Consider the following 17071-nt stretch of genomic DNA (forward strand, 5'->3'; position numbering starts at 1 on the left):
GCTTTCAGATGCTTGATTTCGAGACCTCAAATTCTAAATCTGAGGTTTCGAAATCAAGTTCGTGGAAAATTACTTCTTTCTCGAAAACTAAATCACTTCAGAGGGAGCCGTTTCTCACAATGTTTTATACTACCAACCTCTCCCCATTACTTGATACCAAGTAAGGTTTTATGCTAATAATTATTTTGAGTAATTACCAATAGTGTCCACTGCCTTTAAAAGACTTCACAAGTTCATCACAAACAATTGAAATAATTTGCACTAATTAGGCTCCAAATTAAAGTTTCATGTTTTAATGAACAGGATAAAGAAAGTGTAAAGCAGGTAAATTATTTGATTTGTAACATTAAAATAATTGTATAATTTGAAAGATAAGTTCCTTACACATCACTCACTATTAATTAATATTCCAACTGAATTTCCCCTCCTCATCCACAGTGAATTACATGATGACAATAGTTCAATTATTAAAATTACATTTACAATAAATTAAATAATTTTATATACACTTAAACACTAGAACCAATCACATACAGCTGCTTAAACACACAAACACAGCTTAGCACAAAACAATTTTGTTTTACCAGAATATGGTTACCAGCCAAAATTGTATGTCAAATGTACCACCTGTGACTTTGTAATTTTGTCTTCTAAGATTTTTTTTAAGCAATGATAAGCAGCTCTATGAAATTTGGCCTTGATTTGTACCTCGAGAATGCATGTTTAATATAGTTGCGTAAAATAACACAATTATCTGTAACATAATATAATTAGCCCTTCCCATGAAATATGATAATTACACATACACTGTCGGTTGGCAAAAGCCATATAGTTGTGCACGATGTGCAGCTTACGAAGGATCTATTTTACGTAATTTATTATGTGCAAGCAGAAGCAATAAAGTAAGCAGATCTGTGAAATTTTGCCGTGATTTGTACTTCGAGAATGCAAGTTAGTTTAAGTACGTAACATATTATAATTTGCTGTAAAATAATATTTACTTCAGACGAATTTCGGGATTGTCGAGTATACACCTTTAAACAGCCAATAAAGGATGATCTCAAATATATAGATATTACGGTTTTCTGGAGTCCATAGGAAACATTAAACAAAATATAACGAGTCTCTTACCTCACGTTAAAACATTGTAAAAATGGGTTTTTCTCCATAACGCTCCAAGCCAAATTTCTGAAAAACGCGGGTCAAACAAACCTGCGCGACAAAGGAACCGCGGCCGGGTACATTTTTTACTCGAGTTATTCGTTACTAAATGCAAATTTTGAGAGTAAAATGGTTATTAACCGGTATCTACGATGTATATTTGGCCATAAAAAGGTAATAGTTGAAATATTGAGATCATCCTTAACTTACTCTTTAAGCTTTAATCCTACCAAATTTGTTTAATAAATAATTTATTTCGAATTTTGACTGTTTTAGCAAACTTTAACAGCAACATTTTATGTTCTGAGTCCTAATACGTAGGCCCCTACTGTATTGCACACAACTTCTAGCTTAATTTAACTATATATTCTGTTTTTTAAACATATTTTTTCTGTACAAAGAGTTCAACTGAAATGAAAATTATGTCTATCTCTAACTTAACAGGTCTAGATTTAAACCACAGATCTAAAGTATAAAAAAAAATCAGAACACAAGAAGGGAAACATTCACGGTTAACCACCACATCCCTATAAGTAAGAAAGGGGACCATACAAAATCTGTACATTATTGCAATAGATACAATTAAAAAGTATACATTAAAGGGGTAGGCTATAAGTGTAGGTGATTTAAATTTACTAAATAATTGTGTGTAACTGACTGGTTGCAGGACATTCGAGTGGCCAAAAGCGAAGCGGAGACGTCCTCACTCTGGCAAACACCCAGACCCCTTTTGTTAAAGGGTTTAAATATGGAACAAGTGATGGACATCCCCACAGTGTTTATTCAGCCTTACTCGAATATCTTTGTGAGTAAATTTAGGGATTTTTTTTCCATTTGAAAGTTTCGAAGCTGTATTGATGTGAATATAACATGCGCTCTTTTTACACTTTCATTACGTTTTTTATGACAAAACGGTGTATCTCTGTATACTAATTGCTTTTATCAAAAATGATTTTTTTTTTCTCGAGTAAGATTGTTTTGCCATGGCAGGGCTGACTTCGTCTCAATGCGGCTTCGTCTCAATGATATTTACCAGGGAACCACAAAAGGAACCTCTGCTGCTTAAAAGTAATTGTCTACTGTCACAACTTATTTAACCAACTTATTAACCATACATGCATGACATGTTATAATTTCCACGGTGATCATTTTAAAGTTTTACACAAGCCTAAAACTGTAAGGCCGTTTTTCACAGCTCGTTTAGTTAAAGTACAAAATCGTTAATACAGCATAACATTTTGAAATGATTTGGTATGTTTGAGAAATTTCACTTCACTCCAGAAAACTAGCATAAGGAATCTTTAGTTTTCCTCGTCGGAAATCAACTAAAATTGCAAAGTAAACAGACTCTACTCCTTTGACGGCGAAGAGGGCGCTGTTGTGACATTATCTTTTAGATTTGTTGTCCGCAACGTGCTGCAGCTGCCCGATGAAGTCGTCTTCGTCCACTACGTCATCGCCTAAAAAGTGAATTGACAAATCAATTTAAAAAAGTTAAACATTTATTAGGTGCACACTCAGTATTTTTATGCAAAGGTTTATGTGGGACTACATTTGAATTCTGATACCCACTTCGTTTTTCATAGCACCATGTTACCATCCAAGACCATCGAGGCAAACCATCTTCTCTTTTCGTGCGTTACAAAACACAGGGGACCAATGGCTTGTATGTCCCATCCGAAAGACGAAGCATCATTGTCAATCGTCTCGATTCAGGACACATGTGTCACGAATAAGATTAGAACCCACACTCTGCTGATCAGAAACACGAGAGCTTGAGTCCGTTGCCCTTAACCGCTAGGTCACGACTAGCCACAGTTACCTATTTGTTTCTAAGTTGGCAAGTTTCTGTATTCTGTGACTTCCTTTTTCATGTTGATTTGGGGAAAAAGAAAACTTGACTAGAGCAGGATTCGAACCAAAGACCTCCAGATTAACGTGCCAGCGCTCTACCACATTAATTCGGGGTCGTTGGTTCAAATCCCGCTCTATAGTCAAGCTTTCTTTGTTCAACCCCAAATCATTTGAAATTTAGCCAATCACTTTCTCTTGTGCTTTATTATTTGGATATATCTTAAATGACCAGTTTGTTTTTGTGAAGTCCTACCGTTTTCTGACTTAGAGATGGCCTCCCTCAGCTCCTTGACAAGTTTAAACTCCTCATCTTCCATCTTGGTTTCTTTCTCCTCCTCCTCCTCAACATTACCAACATCTGCATCTTCGTCATCATCATCATCATCATCATCTTCGGCAGATTGGTCACCAGCATTTTGCAACCTGCTGATTTCTTCAAGCTCTTGCTCCATATCGGCATCTTCCTCCATATCCGTATCTTCATCTTTCTCGTCTCCATCTCCATTCGTTCCTTCCTCCTCCTCCTCATCATTATCATTCTCATCGTTTTCCCCATCAGAGTAATTGTCACCATCTGCTGGAGTGTTCTTGTCAATCACCTTATTGTCATCTTCACCATCATCATCATCATCATCTTCGTCATCCCTGTCTTGATCATTCCCATCTGCAGTAGCTTCATTCTCAGCGCCTTCTCCATCATTATACTCAGTGTCTGGCTTGATACCTTCTTTAAGGACATTAGTGTCTTCTTCATCACCATCGTCATCGTCGTCGTCGCTGTCGTTGTCATCATCATCTTCATCATCATATTTATTCTTAATGACATTATCTTCGTCGTCATCGTCGCTGTCGTAAAAACCATCACCTCCTTCCTCCTGACTGTCACGTAGTATCTCGTTGGTCTGTTCTCCTTCTTCATCATCACCATCATCGTCGTCGTCATCGTCGCTGTCATTGTCATCGTAGTTCAAATCTTCTGAGCTTTCAGTTGCGTCTGATTCCTTTCGGTTGATAAGTGACTGCAACTAAGATTTAAAAAAAGAAGAGAAATTGTTGATATATTATTTAAATAAAATTAACACCGATTATTATTTTCTAAATGGAAGCAGAAGAGAAGGTTGATTTAAAGACAACCTATAGGGTGACTCCTCACTCTTATAGGGAAAGTACACGTTTGGTAAATCACTTTTATAATTACTGGCAATAAAAGTTGACTTGGTAAGAATTACAGCAGCTTGCAACAAAAAAAACGTTTGGAGAATCATTTTACTTCGAAGTAATGTGGTTTTGGAAAAAGATATTCTGTCTTTATCTCCTGAAGTTGGATTCTAAACAATGTTACTATCAGATACAATCCCAATATCGCTATTCCAAACGGATTATTATTCCAGTGTGGACATAACAGCTCCATATTTCCACAGGGTAGTTTTATTGTATATCTACAATATACATAGGATTAAACCAGTCGAACGGTTCCAGAAACCAAAGTTATATTCTTCCCCTTTAAAGCCATTATACACTTTCGGAACAGAAAAAAAAAGTTCACAGATTTACAAATAACTTACAGGGTTTACAGAAGGTAATGGTGAAAGACTTCTCTTGAAATATTATCCCATGAAATGCTTTACTTTTCGAGAAAACATTAAAACAATTATCAATTCTCGTTGTCGAGAATTACGGATTTATTTTAAACACATGTCATGACACGGCGAAACGTGCGGAAACAAGGGTGGGTTTTCCCGTTATTTTCTCCCGACTCCGATGACCAATTGAGCCTAAATTTTTACAGATTTGTAATTCTATATATAAGTTGTGATACACGTAGTGTGGGCCTTTGGACAACACTGTTTACCGACAGTGTCAAATGGCTTTAAACATGAATGTGCAATAAGACAAAAGTTTGTTTTTAAACTTTAGCGTAACATTGTTCGAAGTTCAAGCTCAAGACTTGTTTTTTAAAATCTTTTTACTTACAATGTTGTAGATTTTAGTGATGAGAGTTTCAGTCTCCTCCTCAGTCGCCTCCCCGTCATCTGACAATGAATCTCCATCATGTAAAGCGCCCTCATCGGTAGCTCCTTCTTTCTCTTTATCGCTATCCTCTACGTCATTATCGTCATCTCCATCTTCATCTTCATCATCTCCTTCGTCATCTCCTTTGTCATCTCCTTCGTCTCCTTCATCATCATCATCGTCGTCATCGTCGACGTCATCGTCATCGGTGGTCTGCTGTTCCTTAAGATTTGCCTCCCCTTCTTCATCGTGATCATTGTCACCATCATCATCGTCTTCTTCGTTGTCATCTTCAGCGTCTTCTGAATCTTCTTCATCCGCATTTGCATCTTTGACTTCCTCCACTCCTTCTTGACTCTGATCTTCATCATCATCATCATCATCTCCACTATCATCTTGAAGATTTTGGTTTAAAAGTTCTCCTTCAACATCTTCATCATCATCATCGTCGTCATCGTCTTCTTTGGTGGCGGCATCCTCTTTCATCTCCTTATTGTCAATTGTGTCGTTGCCATCGTCATCGTCATCATCATCATCATCATCATCATCATCACTTTCTTCTCCACCATCATCTTGAAGATTTTTGTTTAAGAGTTCTCCTTCAAAATCTTCATCATTGTCATCGTCGTCAGTGTCGTCTTCGGTGGCGGCATCTCCTTTCTTCTCCTTATTGTCAATGGTGTCGTTGTCATCATCATCATCGTCGTCATCATCTTCAGTGACGTCGGCATCGGTGTCCATGATCTCAACTGTGACCGGTGGTGACTTTCTTGAGAGACTGTGCAGATCCTCCCCAAGCTGGTCGTTTACGTCAGCCACCTCGTCTACCTACAATGAGAATAATGTATAATGGGATGTGAGGCATTGCATGATATCAATATATATATTAGATTTTGTTCTTTTGGGGAACTTGTCTTGCTTTAAATTTTACTACCGCGGAGTAGAGTTTCGGATTTCGGGAGACTTCTCAGTTCTGAAAAGAACTGTTCTGCCTGCTATAACAATCATGTGCTGCAGTTAGAACGGGGGGGGGGGGGGGGGGTGGTTACGAGAGAGGGTGTTTGCTTTTTATTTATGCCAATTCATAACTTGACCCTTATAAACGTTTGAACCCATCACTGATTACCGTTAAATTGTTAAATTTTCTGTAACTTTCTTGAGAATATAAAAAATGTTAGAGGACATTTTAGCTAGTAACCTTTTTATGGTAAGCATTTTATTTTTTGTGATTAAGCAGCTCTATGACATTGTGTCCAGGATGATGTTTGCACAATATCAATTAGAGGCAGAAGAAGCAGAATTACGTCAAGCCAGACGTTTGGAAAGGGGCACAATCCCAAAGTCCGCATGATACTACAGCTACGGGGCCGCCCCAAGCCATGAGAGCATTAGCAGGTTTGTTTCCAGTCACATCAAACCTTCCGGAAGGCGCCTCGACTCCACTGTCTTTATATCAACTTGTAATGGAACATTTGTTAACGTGATATGAAAGAGAAGGCACCGTCTTGAAATGTCAAGAGATCCATTGGGACACCTGTCTCACCCTCAGAGAGGCAACAACGAGGTGAGAGGGGAAGATGCGAAGTGAAAAGACTCTGCATCACTTCGAGCCATCATCATCATCATGCATCTTAAAGGCACTGGACAGTCCACTATTGGTAATTACTCAAAAAAATTGTAAGCATAAAAACTTACTTGGTAATGAGCAATAATATAAAACTTTATGAGGAACTGCTCCCCCTGAAGTAAGGTAGTTCTGAAGTATAGTTTGCACTTGCACCCCCAGCTCCTTATAGACCGTTACAAGGTGCTTCAAATTATGTGCATGTCATGAGGATGGGTCTTACAGTTTAAAACAAAGCTCTACATACCTGCACAAATTGTTTTTTTAAGAATAAATAATGACCGCTTTGGGACTCCTTTGAATTTGGGTGTGAAAAGAACCGATACATATTCGGGGAAATGTGCTTTAAGATCACACCTTTAAAATAAACTTTTACACTTTAAAACTTCAATAACTACACTTTTGTAAAGGTTGTTTCTATATAGGAAGCCCTTTTGTGGTGCTATAAATGTCCACAATGATATGTTGCCGTTAAAGGAACACGTTGCCTTGGATCGGTCGAGTTGGTCTTTGAAAATCGTTCTGTAACCGTTTGTTGTAAAATGTAAATGGTTAGAAAGATATTGTAAAAGTAGAATACAATGATCTACACAAATATGCCTCAAAATTGCGTGGTTTTCTTTTTACCCTGTCGACTAACACGGTCGGCCATTTATGGGAGTCAAAATTTTGACTCCCATAAATGGCCGACCGTGATGGTTCGCGACGTAAAAGGAAAACCGTGCAGTTTCGAGTGATACTTGTGTGGATCATTATATTCTACTTTTAAAACATCTTTCTAACCATATGCATTTCATAACAAACGGTTTCAAACGCTTTTAATAGACCAACTCGTCCGATCCAAGGTAACGTGTTCCTTTAAACATATGAAGGTTTTGTATTGTGGTCGTTTAAAGGCACTGCATGGACACTATTGGTAATTTCTCAAAATAATTGTTAGCATAAACAATTTACTTGGTAACGAGCAATGGAGAGCTGTTGTTAGTAGAAATTTAATAGGTTTAATTTCTCACTCAAATATAAGTTGACTTCAGGCCTGAAGCCTTTTATTATGCGTCTGAAAGCCCTAGCAACAAGTGTGTTTCTTTCGTTATTCTCTTACAACTTTGATGACCAATTGAGTCAAAATTCCCTAGTTTTGTTATTTTATGCGTATGTTGAGATACACTAAGTGAGAATACTGGTCTACTGGTGCAAATACCAAACGTGTCCAGGGGTGGATTTCACAAAGGTAGTCCTAACTTAGGACTAGTCCTAGGCAATGCTAAGAGATAGTACCAGTCCTAAGTTAGGATGTGTTACTGGTCCTAACTTAGGACTGGTCCTATCTCTTAGCATTGCCTGAGACTAGTCCTAAGTTAGGACTACCTTTGTGAAATCCACTCCTGTGCCTTTAAATATTTCAAGTTTTTGTTTAGCTTTAATTTTGTTCCCGCCTTCTTAAGTCTCCTGCCTCTTTCTCTTCGTTCCTTGAGAAGAAATAACAGTCTCGTGTAAGTGTACCATCCAATTAACATGACGGTGCGGGTTTTTAATAAAGAGGGCGAGGAGTGCCTGGGGCCGGCTTGATCGCCACCCAGAAAGGGACGACTTTTTATCTCGCTGTTTGGGCGTCGATAAAGTATCGTCGTTATTGATTTTTTTTGGCATGTCTCCCGGGGATTCCGTAGTTTGCATCCGGACCACAGGATTGGCTTATTTGTATGGTTTCGCATTTCTGTTAATAAATGAAGGCAATGATTGAGATGTGACAGATAATTCATTGAAAAGTCTGTGATACCAGACTAAGCCAAAAACATTTTTTTTACGTTGCTTTGTGAAGGAATAAAGTCAATAACAATAATTTAGAAGCGAAGTTTGTTCTAATAATAGTACAATTTCGAACATGTATTCATGCACAATAGTTTCTGTATTTAAGGCAATGTATACTTATGGTTTTTGGAACCTTTCAAGTGTTTGTAAAATGTAGTTGTACACAATGATAATAGCTTGTGAAAGATATCAGTTGTTATGCCGCAAAATTTGAATCTGAGAAGCGTTACTGGCAGTTTCGCTTCTCAGACTGTGTGTTCCTAGTGAAGATTGTTCTTCCTGCGTGGACATAATAACTAGCTCCGGATTCGGTGACATCTAAAAAAAAAAAACTAAACAAAACGTGACCACTTTTGAAATGAAATGAAATGCTCACACATTAGTTTTGCTAGCTGTATATCTACAATATGATTTAAACAATCGAGCGGTTTCAAGTAACAATACAAGGTATACTTTGCCTTGAATTCTTCATATTTCTACGTGTGTCCTTAAGCAAGACACATAACCATTGCTTCATCCTTCGGATGGGACGTATAGCCGTTGGTCCCATGTGTTGTGTAAACGCATGTAAAAGAACCCAGTGCACTTATCGAAAAGAGAAGGGGTTCGCCCCGGTGTTCCTGGCTGGATTGGCAGCATATTGCGCCACAGCACCTTGTAAACCATTACATGGTGCTAAGGATTAGGCCTTGCATCTCAAAATTCGCCCCACTCCTTGCAGTAATAATACCTGGCGCTTTGTATCCTTTGGCAAAAGGCGCGTTATAAATACGGTTATTATTATTATTATTATTATTATTATTACTATTATTATTATTATTATTATTATTATTAGTTCTCATTTATTTATTTATTTATTTATTATGAAGATTATTCCCAAGATAACTTAGTACCGTATTGCTTCAAATTATAGATGGGACTTGGCATCTGCTTTAGTTGTGATTCACAAGCGAGTCGAAGTCCAAACATCAAAAGCTCAATTAATGCTGTTAATTGTTTACAATATTCTCGTTAAAGTCACGGTGTTCCTAAGGGTGCACTCCACTAAATAAGGAGAAAACAAAGATCCCTTTTCATGAAATGAAGCCACGGAGAAAGATGAAATAAGATGATGCTCATCCTCAGAATCTCCAACTTGGACTAATGATGCGAATATGCTGATCACAAATATTGTCTTATACCTGCAGTGAATAAAACTGATTATTCTTTACAAAGAGGGTGTGTGCGGGGGGGGGGGGGGGGCAGGCTAAATGAACAGACCTACGTGTGTGAACGTTTGAGACGGTTCACTGGCTTTCAAGTTGAATAGGTGCGGCCTCGTTCCCAGGGTGATCAATCTCGCCGTGCCATTTTCCCCTTAGCGCGTGCTGCTCGCTCATTCGTGTCGAGAGAGGTAGGCTCATAACTTACAAGATTTAGGCTTTAAAGATTCTTAAATTTTGCCTTTGAATTTGGGGAGTATCTCATGAATACAGGCCGCAGGTCGTTTTTTTTTTAAGAATAAAAAAAAAAAAAAAAAAAAAATTGTTTTTTTTTTCTGGGGTAATAAGCAAAAACTCCAAATGGCTGACCTGCCAAGAAATCTGGAGTTCAGTGGTCTGAAAATAATTATCTTCGAAAAGTTTTCAAGAGGCTTAGAGACTCTAAATTTTTTGTATGAGTAATTTGTTAATATTATGACGGGGATGGGGGGCTTGGGAGGACGGCTGGGGGGGGGGGGGGAGGCTTCGACACACTACCAACCCCATCCACGAAGCACTTAGATCCACCACTCAGCATGATCAAAGTGTTCGTTGGCAATTCGTCAATATGAAACGATATAGCTTACCCTTTTAGTGGGAATGTTTACATCGTCCGCCGAACCATCCCCAGTCTTCTTTGACGTCTCCGCTAGAAAATAATGGAGAGATATGGAGATTTAAAAAAAAAAATGACATTTAGAGTGCACTGTCTGACAAGTTAGTGTTTAAAATCGATTCAAGTGCTGCAGTTCCACGGGAAAAGGTGGCAATTTATTTTAAACTTTCTACAATTAAAGGTAGGATTGGTATAGGGCCTAAGGCTAATAACACCATTGTTAAATTCTAATCTAAAAGCTTACTGCTTAAAAAGTTAAGACTAGAACAGTTTTCAATGAAACAACATTTCTATGAAAGATTTCCTTTTGACAGCAGTCATATTCGAGAAAAATGTAGTGACATTTAAAAAAAAATGCAACACTTGTACAACCAAACATTAAGGGCATTGTGTTTACATTCTGAAAATTACATGGTAGTAATTTTTTCTTTGGACTCACCCAACAGATTTAGCCCAAACTTTCACAGGTTTGTTATTTCATGGCTCGGGACCTATCTTGTCAACTTCCAATACCTCGGTGAGCTAATATCGACTAGTCACCCATAAACCATGTAATTTTTGTATAATATAGGTTTTCTCGGCCAATTTTCGGAAAATGAGCAGCCAATTTAACCACCAAGCTATTCTATTTCGCGCAAAATCGAATGCTACTAAAAAGGGTCATTCGATTTCGTTTTGGGATTAGTCAAATGTTGCGTCATTCGAATTAACAAAATAATCATTCATCAAAGCAGCATTCAAATTCGCAGACGCTTCTTGAGGCGTGTGTGTCACGAAAAACAATGACGATACGCTAAATTGAACAGAGTGCTAAAAGAATTTGACTCGACCCAAAACGAAATGGCCGAATTCTGAATTTGAAACGCAGTAACAACTGGAGAGGCAAAACAGCTTTAATTCGAACGCATGAAAATGAAATTGACTGCTCATTTGCCGAATTTGACCGAGAAAACCTTTAAAACATCATTTTACTGCGACTATTTTGTAAGCTTTACGGATGTATGTAATACCTATATAAGGAAAGGCAGGATGCAACTCGGTTTTAGCTACGAACAATTTCTTTCAGTCTTGAACAATTTTATTTAATAAAGACCGTATGATTTTAAGATATTCGTTTGCCCTCATTTCGGCTGGAAGAATGCATCTTCCGCTTTCAACATGAGAAGCAGATTGAGCGCAAACTGAAGTCTTAATAACATTTCATTTCAAGGCACTGAAATACTCAAAATATAAGCGCAAAAACGTAGGCCTACTTGGTGATGCGTAACGGGGATCTGTTGGTAGTATACAACATTCTTAGAAACGACTGTCTCTGAAGTAGTGTTGGTTTTTAGATATTTGAATCTGAGAAAGACCAGGCCGGGAGCCTTTCTCAGGCATCTGAAAGTACACAAATTTGTGCAACACCGGTGTTTTTTCTTCCATTATTCTCTTTCAACTTCGATGACCAATTGAGCCCAAATGTTCACATATTGTTGTTTTATAATATGTATTTGTTTGGATTCATCAAGTGAGAATATTGGTCTTTGACAATTACTTTAAAGGCAGTGGACACTATTGGTAATTGTCAAAGACTAGCCTTCACAGTTGGTGTATCTCAACATATGCATAAAATAACTAACCTGTGCAAATTTGAGCTCAATCGGTCATCAAAGTTGCGAGATAACAATGAAAGAAAAAAGCACCCTTGTATATGGACGACACGGAAGCGTTTATGTTTGTGCCGTCACATAAAAGAAATCCTGGTCGTATCGTGTACACAATAATTACCGCGTACGTGCATACGTACAATATGTATCTCGTGTACATACGTTACAAGTATCGTCTACGTTTACGATAAGACGGGGTATATTTTGTTTTATTTATGCATGTGGCACTATTGGCAACCATAGAGCTCCGTATCAAACACACCGGCTATAAAAATTGAGCTCCCAACTATGACGTAACGTGAGAGATTACGTAACGGAGCTTTTTGCGAATCTTTCAGAAAAGCGTCGGATAAGGGCATTTGAAATGACTGTTTTTTTTTACAAGATTAGACTCGATTTCCTTGTTTATTGCAAACATGTTAAATTAAATTCAGCAACGTTTACGACTGGACATTTTTGTTCACGCAGATCTTTAAGACACATTAAGGGCATACAAGTCATGTATGTGCCGCTCTTTTTCTTGTGTGTCTGTCTGTAAAAACACACTCTTGCGATTTATCACACACAAAGGTGATGAGACGGGAATCCTGGCCTCGCCTGTTAAGCACATCTTCTTATTACATGACGGGAGCCGATGTAATACCGTTGGGATACATCGTCACGTCAGCTCTAAATGTCAAGATGAATCCCGTGGACTTAGTACACACAGTGTGTATGTAACACATTGTGCAGTGGGTTGGAAATTGATTTCACCTCTGTGACATAAGACTGGTCCTCGTTTTCTGTAGCCGGGGACTCAAAAACTAATCAAACATAGCACCGACCTGTTACACAATTTGATGGAACCGGAATGGCCCAAAGGAGAGGCTTTTACACTTTGTTTCAAAGGCAGTGGACACTATTGGTAATTACTCAAAATAATTATTGGCATAAAACCTCACTTGGTGACAAGTAATGGGGAAAGGTTGATGGTATAAAACATTGTGAGAAACGGGTCCCTCTGAAGTGGCATAGTTTTCGAGAAAGAAGTAATTTTCCACGAATTTGATTTTGAGACCTTAGATTTAGAACTTGAGGTCTCGAAATCAACCATCTAAACGCACACAAATTCGTGTGACAAGGGTTATTTTTCTTTCATTATTATCTCGCAACTTCGATGACCGATTGAGCTCAAATTTTCACAGGTTTGTTATTTTATGCATATGTTGAGATACACCAACTGTGAAGACTAACATTTACAAATAGTGTCCACTGCCTAAAAGAGAGGATCGTGAGTGAAAGATAAACTTGTGATTTGTGACCTGCAATTCTTGAACATTTTCATGCATATTGACCAATACGTTTGAAAGTTTTGGCTGTTGTTATCGATTCATGCAAATTTGCTGCGTCCATCTTTGAACAAAAATAGGCTGTGACATGTAAAGAGGCAATCATCAAGGAATTAAGTTGCAAGTCCAGACAAGAAAAACACATAAATAAGGATGACTATAAATAAGAGCGTTTCTCCCTCAATAGTGGTCCACTAATGCATGTTCAAACACATGGAGACAAGTTACAATTCTCTCAAAGTAAACCGACTGGCTATGTACGGTGTTGCAAAGCATCCTCTGTTGATAAACCGTATTAAACTTTATAGACTGTGGAAAAAACGGACTATGACAATTATGAAAACTGGTCCTGGTGGCTTACAAATCAATGGAAAAAGTAAAGGGCAAACCATTGAGCTATATCGAGGCAAACCAGGAATTAATGCATTTTCAGCAGAGTTCACGGTCTTCAGTAACTCCACCTCAGAAAGCACGCTGGTCACTAATGTTCAGCAGATCAACAAGCCTGCCGGTCCCCTTGCCGTGAGGCGACAACATCACCCTACCCAAGCATCCTTACCTTTAACGTTTATTAAGAAAACTGTCGACACCATGAACACGATAAATATCCTTCCATGAAAAATACACATAGTGCTTAATTCCTTGGTTTTCAACAGTGCTTTCTAGGACTCCCCGTCACAAAACAAAACTAAACTCGACTATAAAGGTGTTGCCAACACGCAACAAAGCTAGACTACGGAATGCACGGGAAGGTCAAAATCTCCCCTCTAACAAAATGGTACATGCCAGTGAAAAGGTTAGTGACATCATCAACCTAAAAGTATTGAAATGTTTCACTGGGTAAAATAATGTACCCTGGGAAGAAGTGTATTCACATCTGTCTCTGCTGCCATTTTATTTTGTTTTCTTTGCTGTTTCAATGTCAGTGAACAATTATGAATCTTTACATCAACGAAACTCTGCTGTTGCCATAATATAGACCTTGAGTTCCTATAGATTCACCATAATTTCTTAATTTGATTTGTGGAGTGTTCATGTCTACCTCATACACCCAAAATGTAAGGTATAGGCCTGCAGTGGAAGCGAACAAAAATAAATTCGCAAATATAGATTAGATTACCAAGTTTTCTTTGAACATTTTCCCGGACGAGCCAAATTTTTATCAAAATAGCCATTGGCGCAAAAATATCCAACGCGGTAAAACAAAACTCGCTTGCCCTATGCTTGCGTCAATGCCCCTTTAACGTATAAACCCTTGCAGACTATTGCCACTCTATAGCTATTCTTCAATCCTTCCTCTGCTGGCATTTCCCCCTTCAAGGGACGCATAGAGCATACATTGTTGACATAGCTGGCCATGTCAGGGGTCTCTGCTGATGACACCCGACGGTGGAGGGACCGAGAGAGGTTGTCTCCCAAGAGATATGATTTCATATCAGAGAATGGAATATGCAAATTCACGGACTGTAACAAAATATTTTCTTGTTGAGGCAGAACAAAATCACTCAATACATACCTTGGTTTCGGCACGCCATTATACGTCATTGTTTGTTTCAGCCTCTGGTTCTATTGTTTTAATCATATGTTAAAGACACTGGACACTATTGGTTTTTTTCAAAGACCAGTCTTTTCACTTTGTGTATCTCAACATATGCATCAAATAACAAACCTGTGAAAATTTTAGCTCAATTGGTCGTCAAAGTTGCGAGATAATAATGAAAGAAAAAACACCCTTGTCACACGCAGTTGTGTGCGTTTAGATGGTTGATTTCGAGACCTCAAGTTCTAAACTTGAGGTCTCGAAATCAAATTCGTGTAAAATTACTTCTTTCTCGGAAACTACGTCACTTTAGAGGCAGCCGTTTCTTACAATGTTTTATACTATCAAGCATTCCCCAATACTCGCTACCAAGTGAGGTTTTATGCTGATAATTATTTTGAGTAATTACCAATAGTGTCCAGTGTCTTTAATGGGCATGTCTACGCATTCAAACCGAGGACTTAGAGAAGCTTATAACAAAAGGGATCCGGGAAAAAGTCACACCGAGGACTTCCTCGATTCGATTTCGTGTACAAAACCAATGGGGACGTCTGAACAAAGAGAAATCCTCTGTTTACACCATAAACACAGCTGGAACGTACATGTAGATGTGTACAACTTTAAAACCAACGTGTAAAAATTTCTGGAGCGAATATGTCCACGCAGGAAGAATAATCCCTAATAGAAATAAACAATCTGAAAAAACGTTACTGACAGTAACGCTTCTCTGGTTCACATTTTTGGCCCCCCAAAATAATACCTTTTTACACAAGCATAACACTTCAAATTGAATTCTCCACAAAAATGCTTTATTCTTTTTAAAAAGCTGCTGTTCGCTTCCAACCAACATTTTGTATTGCCATAAATTTTAAGAGTGATTTAATACCACACGACGTATAGAGTTCCTTTCAACCACAAAACCTCTCTTTAGAGCAACTGGGGAAACTGGTTTTCATGAAGGCCCAGGCCACATTCGAAAAAGCTAACCAGCCTAATTATGTTCAAGAATAAGGTCATTATTTTGATGCTTGAACACAGTTAGTGCCACAGCCGATTTTCATCCAACTCTGCGGTGGTAAGTCCTGATTGGCTATATTACACCACCGGATAAATGAATAATTGTAACACTTCAACGTCATTGGCTGCTACGGAGGCCCATGTAGATCAAGGACAGACTCATGCAGACTATTACACTGTTTATAGAGGTTTCCATGTTCAAGCCAGCTGCAGCGTCTATTATAAGACACCGTAATTCTTTCAATCGATCACACTTGACAAAACAACAAGGACATTCAATTAACACCTGTGCCTTTATGTTATATTTCTATAAATAAACTTGAATATTATTGTCCCCTTACAACGGACTTTTTTTGCTTTGCCAAATCCCTTGTAATTGAGAGAGAGGAGAAAACCCGGCAACATGTAGGAAATATCTACATCCCCTAAGAGTTTTTTTCTTTTTTCAATGCAAGTTTTCTGAGCCTTTCCTTGTCCTCGACTTGACGATTTCCCCGTTGGTAGCAGCTGATATGAAAGCAACATATATATACCTAGGGACAGACTTCCAAAATGCTCCGTCGAAGGACACTCTAGATCTTTCTGTTTGACTGATGTCCAAGACATTAGTTAATTAGCATTACTTCCAGCGCAGCTGATGCCGTCAAGGTTCATTAGTTATTGATATCATCTCGATATTTTCGTTGTCCGTAAATGTTCGGCCGTAGCCAAATTGGCGAATACAGCTACGGCTACGGCTGTTGCTAAGTGTGTTGCTAAAGACGTCCTATACTTCAATGCATGATGACGCAGAAATCTAGCCGTGGTCTGAGTCAGTGAAACAACAAGGGCCCAATTTCATAGAGCTGCTAAGCACAAAAATTTGCTTACCATGAAATTTCTTCCTTGATGATAAAAACAGGATTACCAACCAAATTATCCATTTCTTGCATATTGCTTGTTACTGGTATTCAGCTGTTGTTTACTTATCCTGAAAATCACGTGGAAATTTGGTTGGTATTCCTGTTTTTATTGAGGTAAAATTTTCATGCTAAGCAAATTTTTGTGCTTAGCAGCTCTATGAAATTGGGCCCTGACTGTAGACATTTTCCCGCGTAAATACGATGTAATCTGGAACGTCATAGCTTACAAAAGAGCAACAGAGCATGGGGCCAAAGTTCATATAGGGCCAATTAAGTACAGAAAGTATCTCAGCACAACAAAATCCAGCAGACCA

The 17071-nt window shown here is 38.3% G+C and overlaps 1 protein-coding gene across 2 annotated transcripts in view; it reads right to left on the bottom strand.

Moving 5' to 3' along the window:
- Positions 1 to 288: 288 nt before the first annotated feature.
- LOC139937623 (uncharacterized) overlaps positions 289 to 17071 on the bottom strand; it is a 46588-nt gene continuing 29805 nt past the window's right edge. The window contains exons 1-5 of one of the 2 annotated variants that reach the window (XM_071932861.1): positions 13858 to 14026; positions 10293 to 10354; positions 4990 to 5856; positions 3269 to 4040; positions 289 to 2621 (exon numbers count right to left, since the gene is read on the bottom strand). In XM_071932861.1, coding sequence (XP_071788962.1) covers positions 2548 to 2621; positions 3269 to 4040; positions 4990 to 5856; positions 10293 to 10354; positions 13858 to 13927 — 1845 coding nt within the window. In that variant the 5' untranslated portion in view covers positions 13928 to 14026 and the 3' untranslated portion in view covers positions 289 to 2547. Of the gene's footprint in view, positions 2622 to 3268; positions 4041 to 4989; positions 5857 to 10292; positions 10355 to 13857; positions 14027 to 17071 lie in introns of those variants that run through there. The other variant, XM_071932860.1, reaches the window with a different exon arrangement.

This window comes from Asterias amurensis, chromosome 5, assembly GCF_032118995.1.
Source record: "Asterias amurensis chromosome 5, ASM3211899v1".
Lineage (NCBI taxonomy): Eukaryota > Metazoa > Echinodermata > Asteroidea > Forcipulatida > Asteriidae > Asterias > Asterias amurensis.